The 23,759-nt window shown below is 36.0% G+C and overlaps 1 protein-coding gene across 3 annotated transcripts in view; it reads right to left on the bottom strand.

The window, feature by feature from the left end:
* The window catches only part of TRPC6 (transient receptor potential cation channel subfamily C member 6), a 74,718-nt gene that overhangs the window by 16,186 nt on the left and 34,773 nt on the right, over positions 1 to 23,759 (bottom strand). For 2 of the 3 annotated variants that reach the window (XM_039338373.1, XM_039338376.1), the window contains exons 2-5: positions 12,580 to 13,354; positions 9,433 to 9,612; positions 6,277 to 6,441; positions 2,832 to 3,048 (exon numbers count right to left, since the gene is read on the bottom strand). In XM_039338373.1, the coding sequence (XP_039194307.1) occupies positions 2,832 to 3,048; positions 6,277 to 6,441; positions 9,433 to 9,612; positions 12,580 to 13,354 (1,337 nt within the window). The remainder of the gene's footprint in view (positions 1 to 2,831; positions 3,049 to 6,276; positions 6,442 to 9,432; positions 9,613 to 12,579; positions 13,355 to 23,759) is intronic. The other variant, XM_039338374.1, reaches the window with a different exon arrangement.

Raw genomic sequence — 23,759 nt, 5'->3', positions numbered from 1 at the left:
TTCAGCTGGGTTTTATAAAAACTTTTCACTTTAGGCCTCCACCACCATGTGCAAAAAAACAAAAAGTTCAATCAATCAATCAATTTCAACTTCTTGCTGGAAAAAGAAATCTTGCAAAGTTGGAATTGATTGATTGAACTTTTTAGTCCCACCCAATCTACCGTTACCACTGCAGCCATGCCCACCCAATGGGCCACGCCTACCCAATGGGCCACACCCACTCGGCACCCGACGATACATAAGTGGGTTTTGGATTGCAGTTTGGGCACTCGGTCTGTAAAACATTTGCCATCATTGGTCTATCAGGTTACCCATAACCTTCTCACAAATACCATTCCTGAGACAAACATAATCTATTTTGTACCTATGTGAGTCCTTAACACTACATTTTTTTCACAACTGGTTTGAATTTTGATGTAAAGGGCCCAATGAAGTATTAGTGGTCTCTCCCAGCAAAAAACAAAACAATAACAAAAAAACCCAAAGCAGTAAATTTAGTATGGCATGGTTAATATTTTTAACAAGCCTATACTGGCTTCTAGCAATATCCTTATTTCATACTGTTTGTACTGCTTGCTTATCTTTTTCTAGGATTTTGTCAGGTAGTGGTATGAGATTGACCAGTTTATAGTTTCCTGAGTCTACCTTGCCTATTTTGAAGATAAGAAAAATATTCATTCTTCACTAATCTTCCAATACTTCCGCTGTATTTAACAGAACAGTCAAAGGTTCTAAGATCACCTCCATCAGTTCATTAGCCCTCTGGGATTCATTTAAAACAGCTAGGTATTCCTTCACCAATTATTTACCTAGTATGATCTATTTTGTTCTATGGCCTTATGATCTGGCTTCCTAATACTTCCTAATAGTGTGATCTTAGTGCATCTCCCTCCCCAAAAAACTAAACAAAACTGTTTATGCAGAAAGCAAGGAGGTGCAACTGTTTATGCAGAAAAAATAAAACATTGGGTCTATTGAGAACAGTCAAATTAGTTGAGTTGTAATATCGGGAAGGAGAAAAAAGGGAGGGAAATGGGTGAGACAAAGAACAGACTGAATAGATCAAGATCTGAATGTCAGTTCTATTTTATTACAAAAGTCACAAACTTTCTCTTTTCAGCACAGTTGAGATTTATTAGACCTGAATATTTAATCTACAGTAGAATTGCTTTGAACTGTGTTCCTTGTGGAACCGTTATGATTTGCTGCAAACAAAGGAATTGTCAAAAGGAAAAAAAAAAAACAAATAAAGAACAAGCTATGTCTTAGCTTTTTCTGCACTGGGAAGTATTAAAGTATAGCTGTTATTTGGTATTTTGAGTTCAAGTTGGTATTTTCAATTAACATATATTACTGTATAACAGACTTGTCATTTCATGGTCTATGTATGCTTTGAAACGATTCCGAACAAGTCCTTAGACCTCAAGCAAGCAAAGTACTTTTCTGCTATTCATTCAAGCAACCCTACTTTTTTCAGACTGTTGTGAGACTTATTCAAGTCAACTCCTTAAAGCAGCTACATCATTTTTCATAGTCATACAGAGGACTGAAAAAAACAGACCTCCATTATGAATAACTTTGCTTATGCCACATTTGAACACTTTAGGATGAAAGTGTGCACATTCCAATTTTTTATATATGAAAAAATATTAATTATGAAATAAAAGAAACAATTTCATGGAATCCCACTCATTCATTTACCCTTAAGTTCTTAATTTATTTACTTTCATTACATTTAATATTTGTTAATATTTAACATTATATTCTTTTCTCAAGAATTGTACTTAATTATCTGGAATGCCAGGTTTCATCAAGTTGATTCTCTCTCGTGCTACATACAACTTTTTTCTAGAATTCACTAAAAGTATTTCATATGCTTATTAATGTCATGTCAACAATAAACTCTTTTTTAAAACATTGCTATAAATGTTTTAATACTATAAATGTTTAAATATATAGTATCTATATTTACATAGATACTATAGCCAGAAACTAAATAATGTTGTTTTCAGTTGATGTATATTGTTAATTCTACAGACGAATAGTTCTGTAGTGCTTTCATGATAATGTATGACCTTGTTTTTTAAAGCATACGGCTAAAATACAATAAGCAGATGGTCAGGAAGTATATTAAAACTTGAATTCTTCCTCCTAGGATTGTGAAATGTAAACTGCAATGGAATTAATAACATGTCAGCCGCAAGCTATTTTTTAATGTGCCTATGAAATGTATTATCTGGGATGAATGTATAACATATGGACATTGAGCTCAGTTTAATTGGTCCAGCTCTAATGAATCCGACTCCAAAAATGGTACTTGGATGAATAAGCAATGAATTCTATGCATGGTCTTTTTCCTGGTTTGGGACTTTAATACATAATTGTAAATTCCTTTAGTTTGTATTTCAATATTGTGATACTGCAGCAACCATTCAAACTTGTAATTATGCTGAATGGATGGTAGTTATGACCGGTTCGCACAGCATCTCAAACAGATACGAGATGATCAGGGTACTTGGCATCTGGCCTGTATTTCTGACCATCAAAGCTAATCATGATTTGTGATCTTCCCTGCTGGCTTCCCGCAAGCAAAATCAATGGGGAACCTGGAAGGAAGTCGTGATCACATGAGGTTCTCATTTAACAACCCACACAGTCCTTGCTTAACTATGGTAACTGGGGACTGGCAGAACTGCCATTGCATTGCAATTGTGAATTTCACTTAGCAATGGAAATGCTGGTCCGAGAACTGAGGACTATTTGTAATGCATCTTTAAACATCTGTAATCTCTACTATGGTTGCAGAACAGAACTTTGAGGAATATTTTTACCTATTACCCATGAGATGATCAACATTTCCATCCAGGAGAAGCAAGATGTTTTCATTCGAAACAGCTGCTTTGCACTATCTGTCATGGTTTCATTAGGCTTTAGTTTGATGCCATCAAATCTGTCAGCTGCATTCATGACTAGGAGCCCAAGGAAAATGGTGAAAGAGGCTGCATGTGCCACAAATTTCATAAAGGGTCCACGCATTATTCTACCCAACTACAAAAAGAGTAAAAAAAGAAAACTTCTTTCAGATTAGATTTAGAGGAAACAGGTAGTTAATGGGAAAAGTAATAAAAATGAGTAAGCACAACGAGGAAAATGACGAGATACTGTAAGCCACACTGTCATAGCTAGCAACCATATTTAGCATACAGGTAATCCTTGACTTACAACCCACAATTGAGCCCAACAATTATGTGAGACATTTCTTAAGTGAGTTTTGCCCCCTTTTATGACCTTTCTTATCACGGTGGTTAAGTGAATCACTGCAGTTATTAAATTAGTAACATAGTTGTTAAGTGAATCTGGTTTCCCCATTGACTTTGTCAGAAAGATGCAAAAGAGATCACATCACCCTGGGACACTACAACCGTCCTAAGTATGATTCATTTGAATTTTGAACACGTGACCATGGGGATGTTGCAAGGGTCATTAGTATGAAAAACAGTCATAAGTCACTTTTTTTCAGTGCTGTTGTAACTTCAAACTAAATGAACCATTGTAAATTGAGGACTACCTGTATTTGGAGGGTTGAAGGGCATCGTCACCTACTACCCAATATTTTGGTATATGCTAGATTACAATTTCCATTTTCTACCAATCTATAGGGTTCAATGGGGAGAAGTTGCTTAACTGGGATTATGGGAATTGCAAACTAACACACCTAGTGTGATGACTCCCCCAGACGCTTCCCCAGATACCTCTCCAGATATCAGCTTGGAGGAGATGTTGGTCAATGGCTCCAATTGCTCCGAGCTCTGAGAGGGAAAAGCACAGCTGCAGCAGTACAGCCCTGAGGTTTCAGGTGGTGAAAGCACATAACTGCAGCCAGTTAGTGATGAGGAAGAGGACCTGCCTTTTATACCTGATCCGAGAATACGTAGGGCAGAGAAAAGGCAGAAGCAGCAAAGGTCAGCCCAATTAGTTGTGAAGAGGCAGGCTCGCCCCTTCTTGATGGGCTGCACCAGAAGCTGGCTATTTAGCACAGCAGACAGATAGAGGTGATGCTGGTAACAATGTGCTCATTTCCTAGCTGTGTGTTTGCCGCTTCTTGTGATTTTTGCCTTACTTTGAATTGATACTGTGCCTTGACTTGGATTATGCCTTCTCGTAAGCCCTCTTGTATTGTGGATTTAATTTTGCTTCCAGGGTTTATCTTGTCTGGGAAACTTTCAAGTGTCTTGTGGACTCATTGGCTATAGCTCTGTGAACTAGCATTGGTTTGCTTTTGGCTGGACTTAATTGGGACAGTTCTGGGGTTTTGGTGAAGGGGGTTGCTGGGGAATATTAATAACCCCACTAAACCACTGTTATGTGTGTGTGTGTGTGTGTGTGTGTGTGTGTGTGTGTGTGGGATAGCACATCTAGATGTATCATGACCTAAAACAGTGGTGTCAAACTCGCAACGTCAAGTGATGTGTTGCGATGTATTGTGACTTTTTTTCCATTGCCCTCAATGGGGTGGGCGCAGTTTCGCTATGATGCATCCAGCCTACAGGCCGGCAGTTTGACACCCCTGATCTAAAACAACCAAGACAGTGCTTATAAGTGATCTTATAAGTGCTTATAAAGAAAATCTTATAATGGGAAATTCAGCTGTGATAATCCCATCCATGACTGAGCTGAAATATCCTAAATTCTGCTGGGACTTCTATTGCTGCAAACCTACTCCTTTAAGCTGTTCAAATATATGAAAGATTGGATTACATGTCCTCTGATCAATATGTAAGATAAGAATCATTGTTAATTTATTTATTTATTTATATGCCGCCCAATCCCAAAGGACTCAGGGTGGCGTACAAAATAGAAGGAATGATTGATGGCAGAAAGGTATTCCAGATTCAAATATTAGTTTCAATCATGTAAGTGAAGAAATCTGCCAATGGCTCTGTCCAGCTAAGATGCTATAATTCAGTAACCACAATATTTATGTTAAAATAAGGGTTTTTTAAAATAGGAAACACACAAATATAGACAGAGACAGAGAGACAGAAAGTTTGATAATTGTTAAGGCACCAGGCTGGAAACCAGGAGCCAGGCACGCTCCTCCAGACCACTTCTGAGATCTTGCCAAGAAAACTGCAGGGACCAGTTTTTATGCCAGTGCCTGGAAGCTTGCTTTTTTTATAGTCTACATCTGTTCACTCATTAGATAATCATCATTATTAGTATGAGAAATAACTTTTTCTTCTCCCCCTATCCTGACTAACTTTATCAGCATGGGAAATGTCATTCATTTTTATTCATTTGAAACTTACGCATGGAAGTTTATATAATCACAAATAGTCTAGTAGCAAAGCATAGGGATTGCACATGGAAGATCTTGGGCTGAATTCTTGGGTCTGATAAACTGAATTTTATCATAAAGACCATTCAAAATTTAACCATATTGACCACCAACTCTTTTGTATCTTTAGTTTAAACACAATTGTGATATACCACATGAGCAAATCTGCTTGCAGTCTTTATATAGAATGTTATATCTGTTTGATTTCGAGCAATCTAAGATTGATTGTCCTTCAACAGTTTCCTTCCAATCAAAATGAGTGCCTATAAGTTAAGTCCTTTACATGTATTTAATGTGCTCAAGTATGACCAGTTCATGGCTTAAAGTAGGCATGAGTAAAATGTTCCAGATTTGAAATATTTTAACTTTGGAAGTGGGTTGCTGCAATCTTCTGATCACAATGAAAGAACTACAAACTCAAAGCAAGACCCAAGGTGTTTTTCCAAAAGGGAATTGGATTTTCTTGTTTTGTTTTTTTTCCTTGAAAACATTTAGCTATAACTTACAGTTTCCCAGTTTTGAAGTGTATGTGATTCATTTTAGTGCAGCTGATACTGATCCAAAAAAAACCCCGGCCTCTGTGTTTACATCTATCAATGGTCTCAGATAAATCAGACAGGAAAAACAACTAGATGAGCTAATTCTACTTTATTGTAAGACTGAGTTAACAGAATTTTGCAAGTCTGAAGATACAAATTTCTCATTGCTACTTTTAATTGTCTAATCCATTAAGACAAATCCTTGCTAAGATTCTTTCTCTGATGGTTGAGACACTAGGGGGTCCTTGATTTTCTTCTCTAATGGTTTCCCTGGCAGCATCTGTGGCCTTCATCTCCAAGGTCATCCACACATTTCATTACATTATTTATTCTTTCCTACGTGCAAACCAAGCCCCAAAGTTATTAAAAAGTAAGGCCCATCTGAGCACTAACCAGTACCTTACTACATGGAGCAATCCAATAAGCCACCGAAAGGAATGGCAATCCAACAGCTACAGCAAGAACCACTAAAAACTTCACTGCCATAGTCTGTTGTCGTAAACCCGACAGATTCTCGTACCAGATTGAGAGAAGCTGCTGCTGGCAGTTTGGATGAGCAACAAACTGCAAAAAAAGAAAAGAAAAAAGAAACACAAAGAAGCATTAGCCATAAACTGCCACTCACTTCAAAAGTAGGATGTTAAAAAAATATTCAAACAGAAAAAAATCTAAATAAATTTCACAGCACATTCACAAAGGAAGCATGGCACTTAAAGTGGGGGGAAAACCTCTTTATGTGCCTTATGTCTTTTTCTTAAGTAGAGAATTTTGATCAGTTAACCAGAAGACACCCTGAATTTAGTTTTCAGCAATATTGCTTTTAAAAAGATTTTCCTTCCAACAAATGTCCCCAGGTAACTACTACTACAAATAAGAGCATAAAATGTGCCAGACTGAGTCAAGTCAATGGTATATTTTACGGTATCCTGTTAAGATATTACTTTAATAATATCTTTGGGATTTTTGCACCATGAATCTGATGGCAGGAACCATTCCCTTTTATGATATTACAACATCTCATAAAAGAAGTACAGAAGCTATTGCTTTTGAAAATGAAAAAAAATGCATTTTTGGATATTTCAATAGCCATATTTGAATACCATCTCTATAGCTAGTATCCAAGAGCATTAAAGAGCTTTACTACTCTTTTCACTTCTCTGCTTACATGAAGTTGGACCTCAAGTGTTCAATCTTTATAAGGCTACAGGGAGAGGTGGAGGGGTTTCTAATTTTTTTAAAGAGAGCTTTTATTTGCTTGTTTTGGAACTTTAGAGGTGTTAATAAATATATATTGTTAAATCTACTGCAGATTTAAAACACTAATATATACATTACAACAATATATGTACCATCTTGGTATATTTATCCTGAATTTTAGCAGCTGATCTTGGTAACTGTAGGGCTGCATATAATTTGCAGTCCCAACAAAAGAGAATATCTGTAGCTCAGGGTTGAACTGTGCTATCCTTGGTGCTCTTTGAGTTGGTAGTTTCCTTGCAAATGCTTCATTACCTACTAGGTAATAACCTCTCTGCTAGTAAGTGTGGAGTTGCTCCCTGTTTATGTATAGCAGCTTGCCCTGCCAGTATTGTTGGGAGTGAGTTTTTTTCCTTGGTGATCCCTTGATCTGGGTATTGTTTTCTGCTCAACTGTTTGAAACTTGATAAACTGTGAACCACCTAGAAAAACCAAGTCCAAAAAAATGCTAGGGAATTCCTGGAAGCTTAGCATTCAACAAATCAGCCATCAATAGAAATAGAGATAAACCAATTCAAAAGAGAGAATAAAAAAAAGCTAAGAAGGAAACAAAAAGACCAGGATAGCCTAATAATAATAATAATAATAATAATAGTAGTAGTAGTAGTAGTAGTAGTAGTAGTAGTAGTAGTAGTAGTAGTAGTAGTTGGAAGGGACCTTGGAGGTCATCAAGTCTAACCCCCTGCTCAGGCAGGTAACCCTATACCATTTCAGACAAATAGTTGTCCAGTTTCTTCTTAAAAACTTCCAGTATTGGAGCATTCACCACTTCTGGAGGCAGGTTGTTCCACTGGTTAATTGTTCTAACTGTCAGGAAGTTTCCCCTTAGTTCTAGGTTGCTTCTCTCTTTGGTTACTTTCCATCCATTGCTTCTTGTTTTGCCTTCAGGCACTTTGGAAAATAGCTTGATTCCCTATTCTCAGTGGCAGGCCCTGAGATATTGGAACACAGCTATCATGTCCCCCCTCGTCCTTCTCTTCGTTAAACTAGACATACCCAATTCCTGCAACTGTTCCTTATATGTTTTAGCCTCCAGTCCCCTAACCATCTTTGTTGCTCTTCTCTGTACTCTTTCTAGAGTCTCAGCATCTTTCTAACATCGTGATGACCAAAACTGGATGCAGTATTCCAAGTGTGGCCTTACCAAGGCATTGTAAAGTGGTAGTAATACTTCACGTGATCTTGATTCTATCCCTCTGTTAATGTAGCTTAGCACTGTGTTGGCCTTTTTTGGCAGCTGCAGCACACTGCTGGCTCATATTTAAATGATTGTCCACTAGGAGTCCAAGATCCCTCTCACAGTTACTACTCTTGAGCAAGGTACCCCCTATACTATACCTGCACATTTGGTTTTTCTTTCCTAAATGTAGAACCTTACTTTTCCCTCCAGACAAATAGGGATTAATATCACACAACACTCAAGCAGAAAACAAGGAACTATCACACTCTACCAACACCGGGAGGGCAAACTATTGTATATAAACAGGGAATAAACCCCACAATTAGCACTGATGATGTTACCTAGTTGAGAAATGAAATGTTTGCAAGCAAACAACCAAGCTCAGAGAACACCAAACATTCCCCAGTTTCCAGCCTGTAGTTGCTCATATTTGGCTGAATTTGCATTGTATAGAAACAGCCATGTATTAATGAATCTCTAGGTGGTAATCAAGGATGAAAACTGAATGCAATTATCAATACTGGTTTAAAGGAGAAAAAAGACAAATGAGAGACCACAATAAACATTTCATAGTCATAGATCATATACAATCAGTTGTGGATTTGCAAAAGGGAATCCACAATTAGGATTTATTATTTGTGGTATAGATTTATTACATTTTTGGAACTGAGAATATATTTTAGTATGTTTACATTTAAAGTAATGATGGACTCAACTAATTATTTTAATTTTCTGGAGTTAAACATACTAGAAAATTATATATTTAATTTTTTTTGTATTGTCCACCGAGATTTGGCAGCGTGATTTTTAATGGCTGTCAAAAAGTGGGAATTGTTGATAACATGGGATCAAGGAATTGTGAGTAATTCCTTGAAAGCAAAGAAAGCCTACAAGAAATGCCATCAAGTTAACAAGTATATTATGTAGACTGATCAGCACCAATCATTGCTAATTGGTGGATATATGAATATCAAAAATGTAGATGCTACAGGATGTTTACTTTCTGATACTTTGAGACAAGGATATCACACTACTTAAGACTATTTTTCGTGTTCCATGCTAACAGTATTGAAAATTGTGAAGGGCTCAACCCTCCTGCTAAGAATCTCACAACTCACTTTTTTGACTTCATATTTTATAGCCCGTTTTAAGCGGCTCAGGCTTGGACGTCCATGCTCCCCATGATTCAGTTCAACATCTCCGTTGAGGATAGCTTCCACTTCTTCTGTGTTTCTGCACAAATCAAGAAGTCCAACTACAAAGTCCTTGCACTGCATTGACAATTTTTTGTAATCGTTCTTTGAAGGAAAAGAAGTTGATGAGTAAATAAACAATCTCTCCATACCCAGTAACACAGAGTACAAGGGAACTCTCTTAGTAGGCTGTTGGAAATAGAAGGGCTCTAGTATAGATTGTGTTCTATTTTTGATCTAGCTGTGGAATTTTCTGCTCCTCACCGTGTGTAGGTTGGTGAATGTTATGAAGGTTTACCAATGAATAATGGGACACTGACTTCCAAGAAATTAAAGATGACTGTGAAATAATGGAGTGAAGTATTTGGTATGCAATGTTAAATATAGCAAGGCAATTCTTAGGAACCATATGTCAGCCTTTGTAGGAAGTGACCAGATTGAGTGAAGGGACTCAAGACTGATGACATGTTTGACCAGTGTAGGAGTCAAACATGTCATGAGTCTCAAGTCTCTTCATGGCCACTAGAGATCTAAGTCCAGCCCACTTTGAATTCCTTTGACTCTTATCTACTGCCAATTTACTTTGACTGTTAGTAATTCAGATTCTTGTAGACAGCTTAAGCTTGCAAAAAATCTTTATACCTACTTGAACTGCCGGGATCTTTTGATTTCCCCAGCGCTTGACAGCCCTTTCGTGACATGGGGCTAGGATACTTGTGGGACTGTCTCTTCCCAATTGTTTCTATCCATTGCATTGGGCAGAGTGGTGTGCTTCAGGTCCCATTAGCAAAGTAACGTTACTTGATGACTGCTAGGAAGCATGCCTTCTCTGTCCCGTTGCCTATCTGTGGAAGTTTCTCCCAAGATACAGACAGACTTGGTCCTAGTAGTTTTCCAGAAGGCTGTGAAGACTTGGATTTTCCCCCCATGAACTAGGGTGAGGATGTGAATGGAATTTGGGCATTGGTGTGGCTGTGTTGACATGTTAGTAATGAAATTTTTGAGAGCCTCAATGCAGAGTTTTAAATTTTTTAATAGTTTTCTAAATTCTAATTTCTGTTTTCTATTGCCACTCAGAAGTACTCTGGTAGATGGGTGGCTAAATACATTTTAAGAAATAAATAAATGTGCCAAGACTAATAAAATATTTAACTAACATTTTTAAGCAATAGACAAAAATTCAGCATTCAGAAATAACAGGTGATTGTCATGCAAAACTAGTATTAAGCCTCAGCTAGTGAGAAAGATCAAAGAGGCAAGAAATGCTAAAATTTCAGGAAGATATATTTGATGCTGGGTGAAATGCAGAAGCTTGAAAAGTATGAGAGTAACCTCTTAGCTTCTTTTATAGTGAGTTAATTAAGGCAGAATCTCTTCTAAATGCTTTTTTCATATCTCTCAGCTGATAAGGACTGAGATGCTTCTGAAATAAACCTTCAAATATCTCATCCTCACTTTCCCCTAATCTTGCACAATTAGTAGTTCATTATAGAAATGGTATAAAAGGAAAGTACAGAAAATCCTTAATAATTTTCAATTAATTGTAAATTTATGATCCTTATTTATTATTTAAATGTTTTAGAGTACATTTTAACTGAATGTCTATCAGCCATCTCGAGTCACCTCTGGTGAAATGGGCAGCATGATTGATTGATTGATAGATAGATGGATGGATGGATGGATGGATGGATGGACAGACGGATGGACAGACGACTTTTGGCCTTCGAAACATATTTTTTATACTGCACAACTTCAAATAATGTAGGACAGTGGTCAAGATAATAAAACATAGGTTCCATATTGAGCAATTCTGACTACATCAAAAAGGGATTAGGTGAATGTGTTTACTAAATAAATAAATATTTGCAGGACTGATCTCATCTACTGAGTGCTGTATAACTCCTCATGTCCATGAATCAAATCAGAGAGAAGAGTAATCAGATTTTAAAAATAAAATCATTTACCGTACTATAAAAACCATGGATCAATTGTCTAATTATAATAAGGCAAATTCATCATCCACAGAGATAGTCACAGCAGCTCTGATGAAATAACCAACTGTTTGCTGATTTTCTGAAAACTAGGAGGAAGGAATGGAAGGCTTCTGCAGATCTTACCAAAAAACCCCCAATGATGCTTGTGTAAGGAAGATGGAATCTAATAAAAATATGACTAAAGCATAATTGAATGATCAGGTAATGAACAATCAAGGAACAGAAGCCCTGGATTTTATGGTCAATTACAAACTTAATAAGAGAAGTAAGTTATGGGTGATATATAATAGGAAACCCAACATAGGAATATGGTTCTGCAGTTCTGGTTTTTGGTTTTTTTTTCCTCCCCTGCCCGGAGAATAGAAAAGGTCACTCTGATCAACAGCATTCTTTGGATCTGATACAGATTTTATTGCAGTGCTATTATCAAGTTTTAGCTTGCAGGGAAAAAAACTATAAACTACTGTAAGCTACTTTGAACATGCTTTTCTTTTGATCTTCTGTTTTGTGAATGAAGTATAGTTGTTTTCCCTTAAATTGTGGTTTCAGCTGTTTCATGTAAAAGGCAGACGGAGCACATGGGTTTTAATTCAATACATTTTAATTTATGGAATAGCAAAAATGAGAAATTGTCTTAAACAGACTATTCTAAAAGTCCTGCCTTGCATGCAAGTTTCTCTAAGAATTACAAGGAGAGTAAGTTCACATTCTATGATTTATGATTTTCTATGAATCATATTGTTCAGTGCTCGGGTCTCAAATCTAAATTGTCAGCTTTCCAGCTGACAAGTTTAGAGTCTTTAACTGCTGAGCCATCATGCCCCCAGAAAAGTATTAGTAATTAATACCAATATTAGCTTTAACTTTGCAAACTGTCTTAATATACGTGACTGAATTTCTTTTCACATCTAACTTAGAATGCAAAATATGGGAGTCAAACCTTCAAAGTCTACTTTAAGACTTTCTTAAAATCTTTTTTATAGTTTATGTGTTTTGTTATGGTAATGAGAAGAATTTAAGAGATTTACTCTATTCCAAAAGAGGTTATGTAATGACAATTCATTAATTAAAATCTTACCTTGAATTCTTTCTCAATGTTTGCAAGCACCGCCAACTCATTGCTGAGTTCTAAGGCAGTCATGACTGGGTCCTCACTTGACAGAGATAGATAAGCTGGACTTGCTAGACCTTTGTAAGCATTGATCCTGGATCTAGAATGGCTGAAAGAGTCATGCTTTTGCTTCTTGTTGCATTCACTGCATTTGCAGAAATAATCATGAGGCCTCTCAATCCGAGCTCCTTTCCTCAGCAGGATATGCACAATTTCATACTCATGGCAGTGGGCAGCAAGGATAATTGGGGTCACGTCATGGGAGAATCTAGTTCCATCCTCATCGTAGGCATAAAAGTCATCATGTTGCAACTCTGATTGACTAGGGCTTGTGGCCAGCCTCTTCCCTTCTGCAAATGCGGGATGGTTCAAAATGGCTTCAACTATTCGGATGTAGCCTTTGCTAATGGCTAAGAGTAGCGCATCTCCAACGCGTGACAAATTTTGCCTCTTAAGTAACAGCTCTGTGATTTCCAGATGTTCATTTGCTACAGCCAGTTGTAATGCATTCTGGCCCATGTAATCCACACAGTTCACATTGAGTGAAGTACATTCCTCCAGCATTTTACGGACTACAGGGATATTGCCATACTCTGCTGCTTCCAAAAAACGCTCTTCCTCAATAGAAAGGCTGGTTGAATGATCATTAAACATATATGCTGGGCCTCGAACAGCAGATCTCCTGCCTTTCTCTCTAACTACAGTCTGTTGGCGAAAGCCATGCCGGTTCTCAGCACCTCTACTAAAAAGAAAGAGAGGATTAATGCTTTGGCCATCTTCCTTTTTTAAGGATATGTTTGTCAGGTGCAAGGAACAAGGAGAGACACAAGGAGCTGAACAGAGTGGTATGTTTATTGTTACTCATCTATAGATAGGAATCTGGCCACACTAAATCTCTCTCACACACACACACACCAAACTACTAGATATACATCGATTTCTTTTCAGCTGCTTCCTTCCCATCAGAGACTCAAGGTTAGCCAGCTTCTTCATTCTTCCCCTCAGCGCACCTCGAAATTCCACAATATTTTTAGGACCATTTGTGGAATGTTACCTCAGGCTCTATGCAATATTAAGCTAGATCTTCAACTAGGTCTCTTACAACTTCTCTATGCTTTAGGAAATATAATTGTTTATATATACAGGAGTGATCATATTAGTTAAATTAATATTGAATTATTTATATTTAACCCTATTTAATGTTACATTAAAATTAAATCCAATTTAATTTTTTCTTCCCAATGCCTAGTTCTTTACCTTTTAACCAGTTTTTGGCATATAGTCCCCATTATACTATATGTCGGCCTCCATATAGTATTAAAAAGCTCAGAAAAGAATACTTGTAGCTGAGGGTTGAACCATGGGATCCTTGGTGCTCTCTGAGCTTGATTGATTTCTTGCAGACATTTCAATTACCCAGCCAGGTGAGATCATCAGTGCTCGACTTTGTCTTCCAGTAATTCTTTAGCTTTTTGTATATATTGTGATCTATTCATGATCACCATGGTTTGGCCTTTGTCTGCTGGTAGGATGATATTAACTAGTTGGATAATGAAATGTCTACCTATAAACTAATCAAGTTTAGAGAGCACCAAGGACCCCACAAAGCCTGGAAAAGAGTGCAAACAGCATCAAAAGAGTTAAAATTTTATGTATTGAAATACATAATATCTTCTAATATCCAGTAAAAATGACTGAATTTATCTCTAGTCCATATTATCTTCACACTGTTTTCACTCTTGATATAGTTTTTTTTTACATAGTCTATTTTCAAATTGTGTATTTATGCAATTATATGTTTAAATTTTTACCTTTTTTCTTAGAATGCATATTTAAATGCCTAGTTTGATCACATTTTAATTGTTGAGAGCAGCTTTGCAACATTGGGACTAAAATGAATTGTCTCTGTTTAAGCTCTAATAAGTACATCCATCTAGATTGTAAGTACTATGTATTAGATCAGCGCCTACAGGAATTTGAGTGTTAATTTTTTACATGCAGTAGAACTAAAATAATACCTTAAACAAGAGACAAAGAGAACTGTTGAAAGTAATCTTTGCTACTGATTCATCCTATGTACTCATTTGCATTTAATTTCCACTTAAATCAATGTCATTATCTCTTCACCTGATTGCAATTACATGGATTTTCTTTGAAAATTATTTTTTCCAAACATACAAAGGGTCAACAGGATAATTCTTTCGAAACCTGATCCATATCTAATCAGTAATAATAATAATAATAATAATAATAATAATAATAGTAAAGTTGGAAGGGACCTTGGAGGTCATCTAGTCCAACCCCCTGGTCAGGCAGGAACCCTACACCATTTCGGACAAATGGCTGTCCAGTCTCTTCTTAAAAACTTCCAGTGTTGGAGCATTTACTGCTTCTGGAAGCAGGTTGTTCCACTGATTAATTGTTCTCATTGTCAGGAAGTTTCTCCGTAGTTCTAGGTTGCTTCTCTCCTTGATTAGTTTCCACTAACTTTCAAAACTCTGCATTTTCTTGAAACTGTAAAAATGTATGTGTAATAATATATCAGCAGCTCTAATATCATCTCAGATTAGCACCAGAAACTTAGATGAAAATTGGAAAACCTTTCTGAATTGTTTAGTTTTTAAAAGGCTGTCAGATCTGGACATTTTGCTCATAAATTAAAGTTCACGAAATGTTGGGTTAGCTTTATATTTTAAAAACTGCCTAGTAATCATTACAGTAATGTTAATTACAGCTGATGAAGATTTGCTTATGTTTTCTCCAGTAGCTTCAATTTCGATTTACTTTGCTCACTATTATTCCTCAGAACTTTTAAATATTATAATATATGCACTGTGAAGTATACTTGCAAGACAATCTTTTCAAATAAAAAAAATCTGAAGAACATTTTTAGAATCAAATTCTTAAACTGAATTACCTTGCTTTGAAATAAAACCTGAAGTTAGAATTGTAGACATTTTCCTGCAAAAAGGGCAGTCTAAGTCACCTGATTCCCCACATAAAAGAAAATTCACTTCCTCTCCAGGCTTATAAAGAAAATAAAGAGAATTTGTCTGAAGGAGACAAATTTGTGAAATTTTAACAAATACAGCACATGAAATGTACATGGAATGCAGAAATCCTGAGGACAGTCATGGAAAGGTTATCATTGAAACATTGCAATCATGTGGAAGCAGACCAATTGGCATGCTTATTTAATTTTGTTCCAATGTAGTCTTGCTAGAGAAAATAACTCTGATGTGTATTTATTACAACTTTGCAAAAATAGAAAAGTAATCAACATCTGACAGAAATAAAACTGACATGAATACTAGGATAATACTAATAATGCTAATACTAGGATACCAAACATAGATAAATTTGACCAATTAAGAATATAAGGAAAGTCAATCCCATCTAATCCAGCATTCTATATTAGAGAGAGAGAACAATTTAGAGGCATTCGGGAACCTCATAAGCATGGGCAGTCTTCTAATAGCATCACTCTTTAGCAACTATTTAAGGCATTCACTCTGATTCAGAAGATTGTACTGTATATACACAAGTGTTTCTCTTGGCAACTTGAAAATGTGTGGATTTCAACAAAATACTCATTTTTTCCCCTCCAAGCAGAGTTGGTTCTGCACTGAGTATGTTTAAAGATTTTCATTGAGCTTATTTTTCTTTGTTTTTCATTCTTGGTGAACCAATGCAGTTCTGACACCACATAGCAAAAAATACAAAGTAGTATCAAGTGAAACCATTTATCTCTGTCTGAAATGTCAGTGATAAAATCTACTATCTGGGTAGAATAAGCTGCAGGTCCTTTTTTTAAGTTTCCAATTTCCTTCAATACAGTTGCAGGTATAAAATTACATTAATCTTTTGATCTAAAATTCAATAAAACACGTATCTATAATCATGAAAGAAAAACTGGTATGTCAGAGATCTATTGAAAATATAAACTGCATGTTCTTTCAGTAGCAAAAAGTATATTAGCAGCTGAGATTCTCTTACAATGAATGTGTTTCTAAAACATGTTAAAAGACAGGTGTGTAAATAAATTCTGGTGAATAAATTTTTAAAATGTGATTCCCATTTGCAATTACATAACTATACTTTGTTAAATTATACAGGGGTTGCTATGTAGTGATCACAAAGGGCTAAGTATGCTAATGCTTCTTATTTAAAGAAGCTTTGATGAATTGTGGTCCCAGAGCAGATTAAACTGGACATTCTCCTATACATTTCCATTCTAATCTGTTTTAAATATTCTGCACTTTTTCTAAAAGCTTCCCAATTCAGCATTGTCTGGGAATGCATGAAACTGTGCAAAAGTTTATAAAAAGCTATATGATTTGCTTTCTAGAAATGGTGCATGCATTTTAATACAGATAGTCTTCACTTACTGACTGCCTTGTTTAGCAAACATTCAAAGTTATAAGCAGAGTTCATGGAAGACATGAAAGTAAACATTTGCAAATTGCAGTCTAATTTAACAACCATGATGATTCATTTAATCACCAAATGGGAAACAACATCACACTGCTGAGAAACCACAGTGCTTAGCAATGGAGCTGCCGGTCCCAATTGTAATCTCTAAGCAAGGACTACCTGTACATAGGCAGACACACCTAACCCCAATGTTATATTCAGCTATGTCCAATCCTCTAAAACTTTAGCATCGTCATCATCAAAGCTAAAAAAAATCAGACAGTTGTATCCAAATTGAATTCAAGGTTTATAGTTACTCTGGTCAGTTCTGCTATAGTGCCTTCCAGTTATGCTGAATTTCACTTTTTAAAATTTTGGCTGCATTTTTTTTTTAACCTATCTAGCTGGGAATTCTGGCAGAATACATTTGGAAGGCACCAGATTGGAGAACGTAATTCTATAAGATATCATGAGCTTAGTAAATCAAGTCAAAATTCCATCTTCTGCAACCTTTTTTTTTTTTTTTGAACTAACCAGAAAATCCACAAAGCAGAATTGTCCACAATTAATCCCTAGTCTTTATCTCCTGTATTTGTCTAGTCCTTTTCAAAATCCATCTAAATTAGTAGCCATGAACACATCTTATAGAAGTTACTGAAGTCTGGGTCATACAAAGATGTGTTTTTTTATTATTTTATCCCATGTAAATCATTATATTAGTGTCATAAATTTGTAATCCAGAATACGAATGATTAAAAACAATCATGTTGCTTATTTCAGACAATGAGATTTTTCTCTGTAGAAATAACTCTTCCTCACCACAGTCTTTGTTTTTGAGTAAATATCATTTTTTTCCCCCAGATATATGAACATCTATCATTCTCTTTGAGGAAAATAAGAGGCAAAATGTGCTCTTTACTCACAACCTGCTCATTTTCTTTTTTTTTTTTTTTTTTAAAACTTTTTAAAATTTCAAAGCCGAAAATATCAAAATATTTGCGATGGTGGAAAGGAAAACCAATCAATTCTTTTCACTGCATATTTATCTGAGGAGATACTTAGCTTACAATTATTCAAGTCCTGATATTGATTGTGGGTTCTAAATTTAGCAGGAGGGAAAATACAGTGCTACAGTTTATCAAAGGATCCTATCACAAACACAAATGCAAACAGCACTTCCTATTTTGTCTTTTAGGAAACACAGTGCCAAAAAGAAATCAATGATAATGTATTTAGGAATTTGGTAACAAATTGATGATAATTTAAAGTAATAAATCATCATCACCACCAACATCATCACAAAATACAAAGACCTGCAAAAGAAATAAAATAACTTTGGCAAAAGAAAGCAAAGGAAGTACTAATGGTAATATTTTGAGTGCAATCCCAAAACAGCTGGAGCATTACTTGAATATCATCGGCGCTGAAAAAATCAGCATCGGTCAATTGCAAAAGGTTGCTTTGCTGTGAACAGCTTACATCCTGTAATATTACCTCTAACAGCATCAAACATCAATTTTTGCCTATCCCAGGTCCTTGGGAAGGACTCGATAGCTGGATAAAAATATCAAATTCAGTCTAAACACCTGGCTGACTGTGTGACCAACCATAATAATTCATAATGATATCAATTCCAGGTGATAATGACTTTGAATACACTGGTATTATTAGGGGACAGAAGAAACTCAGGTATCGGTGGACAGAAGATGCAGAATAGCAGGAATCCAAGTGGCAGCAGAGCTGAGAAATCAGAGATAGGAAAATGACTGGGGCAACAAAATTTAAGATCAGAATCTTGAAAAATGGAATCTTGAATATAAAATTAAACATGATGTCAGGAATTTTACATATTTTGTCCCACAGATAAAAAAGCAATCCTCGAGAAGGAGGACATGTTTTGGACTAAAGCTACAGAAAGAGGACAATAGGACATTTTGGTATAGTGGTTGATGTGTTCAACTGGGAAGACCCTTGACTTATTACCACATTGAGCCTGAAATTTTGTTTGTAAGTCACTGAGGTTATAAATCCAATCATCATGTGACCAGACTCATTTTTATGACCATTTTTACAATGATTGTTAAGCAAGTCATCACAATTGGTAAGTGAATCCTGTGGTTGTAAATACAAATCCAGCTTATTCAGTGGATGCTTTTTGCTGTGTTTTGCTAGGAAATGGTAAAAATGTCACAAAACATGGTCTTTTGACTGAGTAAGATTGCAACTAGTTGTAAATCAAGCCGGCTGGCAAGCGCTTAAAATATGATTACGTAACTGTGCAGGTAGTGTGGCTGTCATTATTTTAAGAGAGATTGATTGTAAGTAACTTTCAAGCCTGTTGTAATTTCCAATAGTCATTAAGTGACTTGTCATAAGTAGAGAACTACCTATAGTCCTTCCTTAGGCACAGAAACCAGCTAGATGACCTTGGGCCACTCCTCCCAATCAATGTCAGGTTCTGTATATAGTTGGTTGTAAAAGAAACCTTTATGACATGATGCCTTGATGTCTTTGCTGTATGAACTGTCAACTACAATGCAAAATAAGTGGACCCTGCAACCAAATAAGACCAATAGTGAGAAAAATATAGCAACTCCATGTTTAAGAGCAGCTGCATTAATCCAATCGTGAATAAGGCTTCTGAGCATTGTGACACAATGCCAATGTTTTTTTAGAATAAACAACGTAAGCTATACTGATGGACTTTCCATTACAATTTAATAGACTTATTCAAGCACATTTATTTTGTAAATAAGGCATTTTGCTGAAAAGTCCCATTTATTCCACAATTATAAATGCATTAGAGATCAGTTCTAAATGGATTGAAATGCTTCTTTGCAAATTCTTTCAAATGGAGTTACCAAACAAAAATCCTGGAGATTTCAGATACAAAAATTACAATGTTTTTGAACAATACTCAGATCCAGAAGTTAACATTATAACTTTAAGAAATGAACTTTATAAATTAATACGTTTTAATAAACTAAAGATCAGCAACTTTCTCATTGTAGCAGCATATATAGTGAAAACAAAATCACATGGAGATCTCCTAAGAGAGTAATTCCCAACCTTTTCCTTTATGTGGACCACAATCACTTTATGTAGAAAGCCAGTTTAAGTATCAGGCTACAAACCAGGAGACTGTGAGTTCTAGTCCCATCTTAGACCTGAAAGTCATCTGGGTGGCTTTATGCCAATCACTTTTTCTCAGTCCAACTCACTTCACAGGATTGTTGTTGTGGGGAAAAATAGGAGGAAAGACTATTATGCAAGTTTGTTGCCTTGAGTTGTTTATAAAAATAATAGAGGCAGGGGAAAAAAATCTAATAAATGAATAAATAAAACATTAGCACTGAAAGTTCTCAACTATTAGCAGTGGTGTACATGTGCCCCCTTCCAAATGGACATAAACATGATGTGAAAATGAATTTTAGCAAAAATGAATAAATGGATAAAATAGCCAAAATCTTAGGAAATCACTAAATCTTATGATATTTTGGTGTTCCTGTCTAAAATTTAGCAAGAATCCTAAAAACCTATGTGAATTGAATGAAATTGTGCAACAGTTGTAAGACCTCCCAAGATTTAATCATGTTTTTTTTAAAAAAATAGAATCTATATTGCCACCTGTATCAATAACTCCATGTAGAATAAACAAGATGAGCTTGACAGGAAGAGTTGCCTAAGCAAAAAGGTTAAAACATTTTTAAGTCCAGAATATCCAGATAATATTAGGAAGGAGCCCTAATTCAGAGGAGCATAAGAGGAGCATAAGAAGGGAGACAATGTAGAACATAATTAGACTTGGAAGACTATGTTATTTAAAGCTAAAGGAAAACAATGCTTTAGGGCAGTGGTTCTCAACCTGTGGGTCGGGACCCCATTTGGGGTCGAACGACCATTTCACGGGGGTCGCCAAACAACACAGTCCGCCATTTTTTTTCCCCTTGTCCTTAGCTGTGCTACTCCTTTTTATTCTATTGGCTTTTGAAAGCCAATAGAATAGACTCTTTTGAATAGAGTCTAATTCTATTGGCTTTCAAAAGCCAATAGGAATTGTCCAGGCTGTCTCTGCCCTGCTGAGCCCACCAAAAGTCCCATTCTGCAAACAGTGCTGCACCAGTTGAGTAGTCCTTGACTTACGACTGGTTGAATAGTCCTCGACTTATGACCGGTTGGGGGTCGCAGCATTAAAAAGGTTGAGAACCACTGGCTTAGATAATATGCTATTCAAACCCTTATCCTTGGTTGGATCAAGTACAAAGATGGGCAAAAGGGAAATCTGGTCTTTGCATGTTGGCTGTATATTCCATTCTGAAGCATTTTCTGGAACATATTCTGTCAGTTACCATAGATTTTCTCTTTCTTTTAACTAAATTCCAGTATTGCAAATTCAGTAAACTATGATAAATAAACATGAAAAAATATATGAAAAAGATTTTACCAACCTTAAGTCCATGGAATACAGAAATGCTATTTTTCCTATTTTATAGGCAGTATTATAAACTATTTGTTTAAAAACTCTCCAGGAATTAAATGAAAATTATTTCTTGTAGTATTTGTGTCTTACCAACTTACCAACTTCATCTGGATGCATCGTTCTACATATTTATTTATACAACCAATAAAGGTGGAATTGGACCCACAAGAAGGACTTACTTCTGGGCAGACATGCATAAGATTGTAGTGTTAATTTTGTTATTTCCCAAACAATGTATGCCAAGAAATAATAAGGGTGTCTCAAGCAACTTGCCACTGATTTCAGCTGCACCAAGATTTCACTCCTAAAACAGAAAAAACTATTAAATTTTCTTTAGCACCAAGCTGAGGTTTACAGTAAATTTTGTACCATCTACTATAAATCAGATCACAACACAGAACTCAAAGAAGGCACAGACACATAAAGTCCATTGTGCTACAGGGCTTTTCATTGCTGAGACTTCCATGGTAGTATTTGGCATTATTTTAACAAAACAAAAGAAATGCAGGAGCAGAATTCCTTATTTGGTTTCTAGAGGTGGTTATTTTGCTTTATGCTACAGGTTTCTACAAGATACCTTCCCTAAAAGATTATATTGTACAAAAATAAAGGCATATGTTATCATGCATGTCAACTTGCTTAAGTGAACATTGACAATCCAAAACACACAAACAAGACCTCACAGAGATTCATAACATCCACTGATAAAACAAAACAGCAGGAAAGGGGTCTGGAGATATAATGCTGCTCAGTCTTCCAGGAGAAATCTTACAATCTACTTTTTAAAAACGCACCCTAATTAATTTTGGTCATACCGCCCCATTTTTCCAATTAATCCCTAATTTTTAAGCTATCCATTAGTACTGTTTAATTCTTGCTTTAAGGGTTGAGGAAAGTAGGATGGTTTATTAAAATTAAACACAAAGCTATTAATCTATTGAACTATTTCTTCAAATACCTATTTATTGTCTCCTTCGATTGGCAGCTCCTCTCTATGGCTTTGCTTAGTTTTTCTTGACTATCTTTTAACCAGAGATGCTAAACAACTTCTGAACAAAAGGCATGCAGTTTTCACCATCATTCTACAGACCCGCCCATCAAGATAATTTTTAAAACCTAAAGAATCATCTCTGTTGTACATGGGAGATATATCTCAGCAGAAATGCTAGGACAGTAGAGCATACCTTTAATCTCAGAATGGATGGAGTTTAGCTATTTGCTGTAGGAAGACCTGAGGAGATAATCCAAGGATTAGAAACTGAAGGCAGAATACCAATATCAGTCATTATAAGCAGAGGTGTTCTTAAACACTGCTTCAGCATCAATCAGTAGCTCTTTAAGAAGGACCATCGCAAGAGGAATGGAGTATTTATCCTCCCTCCCTGGAAAACGGCAGACCAATAAAAGGAGTGGTGAACTATGCACTTTGAAGTTGATAAGTGTATCAACATATGCTATTGCCAGTGGGAATAGCAAAGTGATAACTGCAAGATGCTAAGAGCTGAGGCAATCCTTGGAGAACAGTAACCAATACTTGGATAATGGCAGAAGAAATACCAATCTAACTGCATTTCATTATGTTCAGTCCCACAGAGTTATCTGGCTGCCTGCTGATATTCTATAACACACAATGCATATAGCTACAATTTTTTGTGGACTGCAATATTGATTCTGTTCTAACAGAAGATTTGGTATAGGAATCCTTGAATCTACTTTTCATTTTTATCTTAAAACATTCTTTAGCAAATATCAAAAGACATATAGGATAGACCAATACAATATTTAACTCAGTGGTTCTCAACCTTTCTAATGCCGTGACCCCATAATACAGTTCCCCATGTTGTGGTGACCCCCAAGTGGGTGTGGCCACCAATAAGAGGGAGTAGGACAGCTAGGGAAAAGGGAAAAAATGGCAGATAACGTGGCTTGGCGACCCCTGTGAAATGGTCATTCGACCCCAAATGGGGTTCTGACCCACAGGTTGAGAAACACTGATTTAACTGAACATATTCAATATTTAATACAATTTAAGAATTCCAAGTCTTGTTCATCATAAGATGAGATGGTGGCTAAGTTCATACACATGCTAAAACAATAAGCATTAATATATTGGTATGCTATACAAATGATTCCACCAAGTTAATCATATAAGCCATATTGTAGTTCCCTTGCTTTGGCTTGTGGTTTTGATATTAACACTATGGTTTGTTACCATCTGTGGGATACATCTGTACAGTTTTTTATGCCTTACATA

The sequence above is a fragment of the Crotalus tigris genome, unplaced genomic scaffold (assembly GCF_016545835.1).
Source record: "Crotalus tigris isolate CLP2741 ecotype Arizona unplaced genomic scaffold, ASM1654583v1 scf7180000017698.756297, whole genome shotgun sequence".
In the NCBI taxonomy this organism is placed as follows: domain Eukaryota; kingdom Metazoa; phylum Chordata; class Lepidosauria; order Squamata; family Viperidae; genus Crotalus; species Crotalus tigris.
This window is presented reverse-complemented; position numbering and strand designations above follow the sequence as displayed.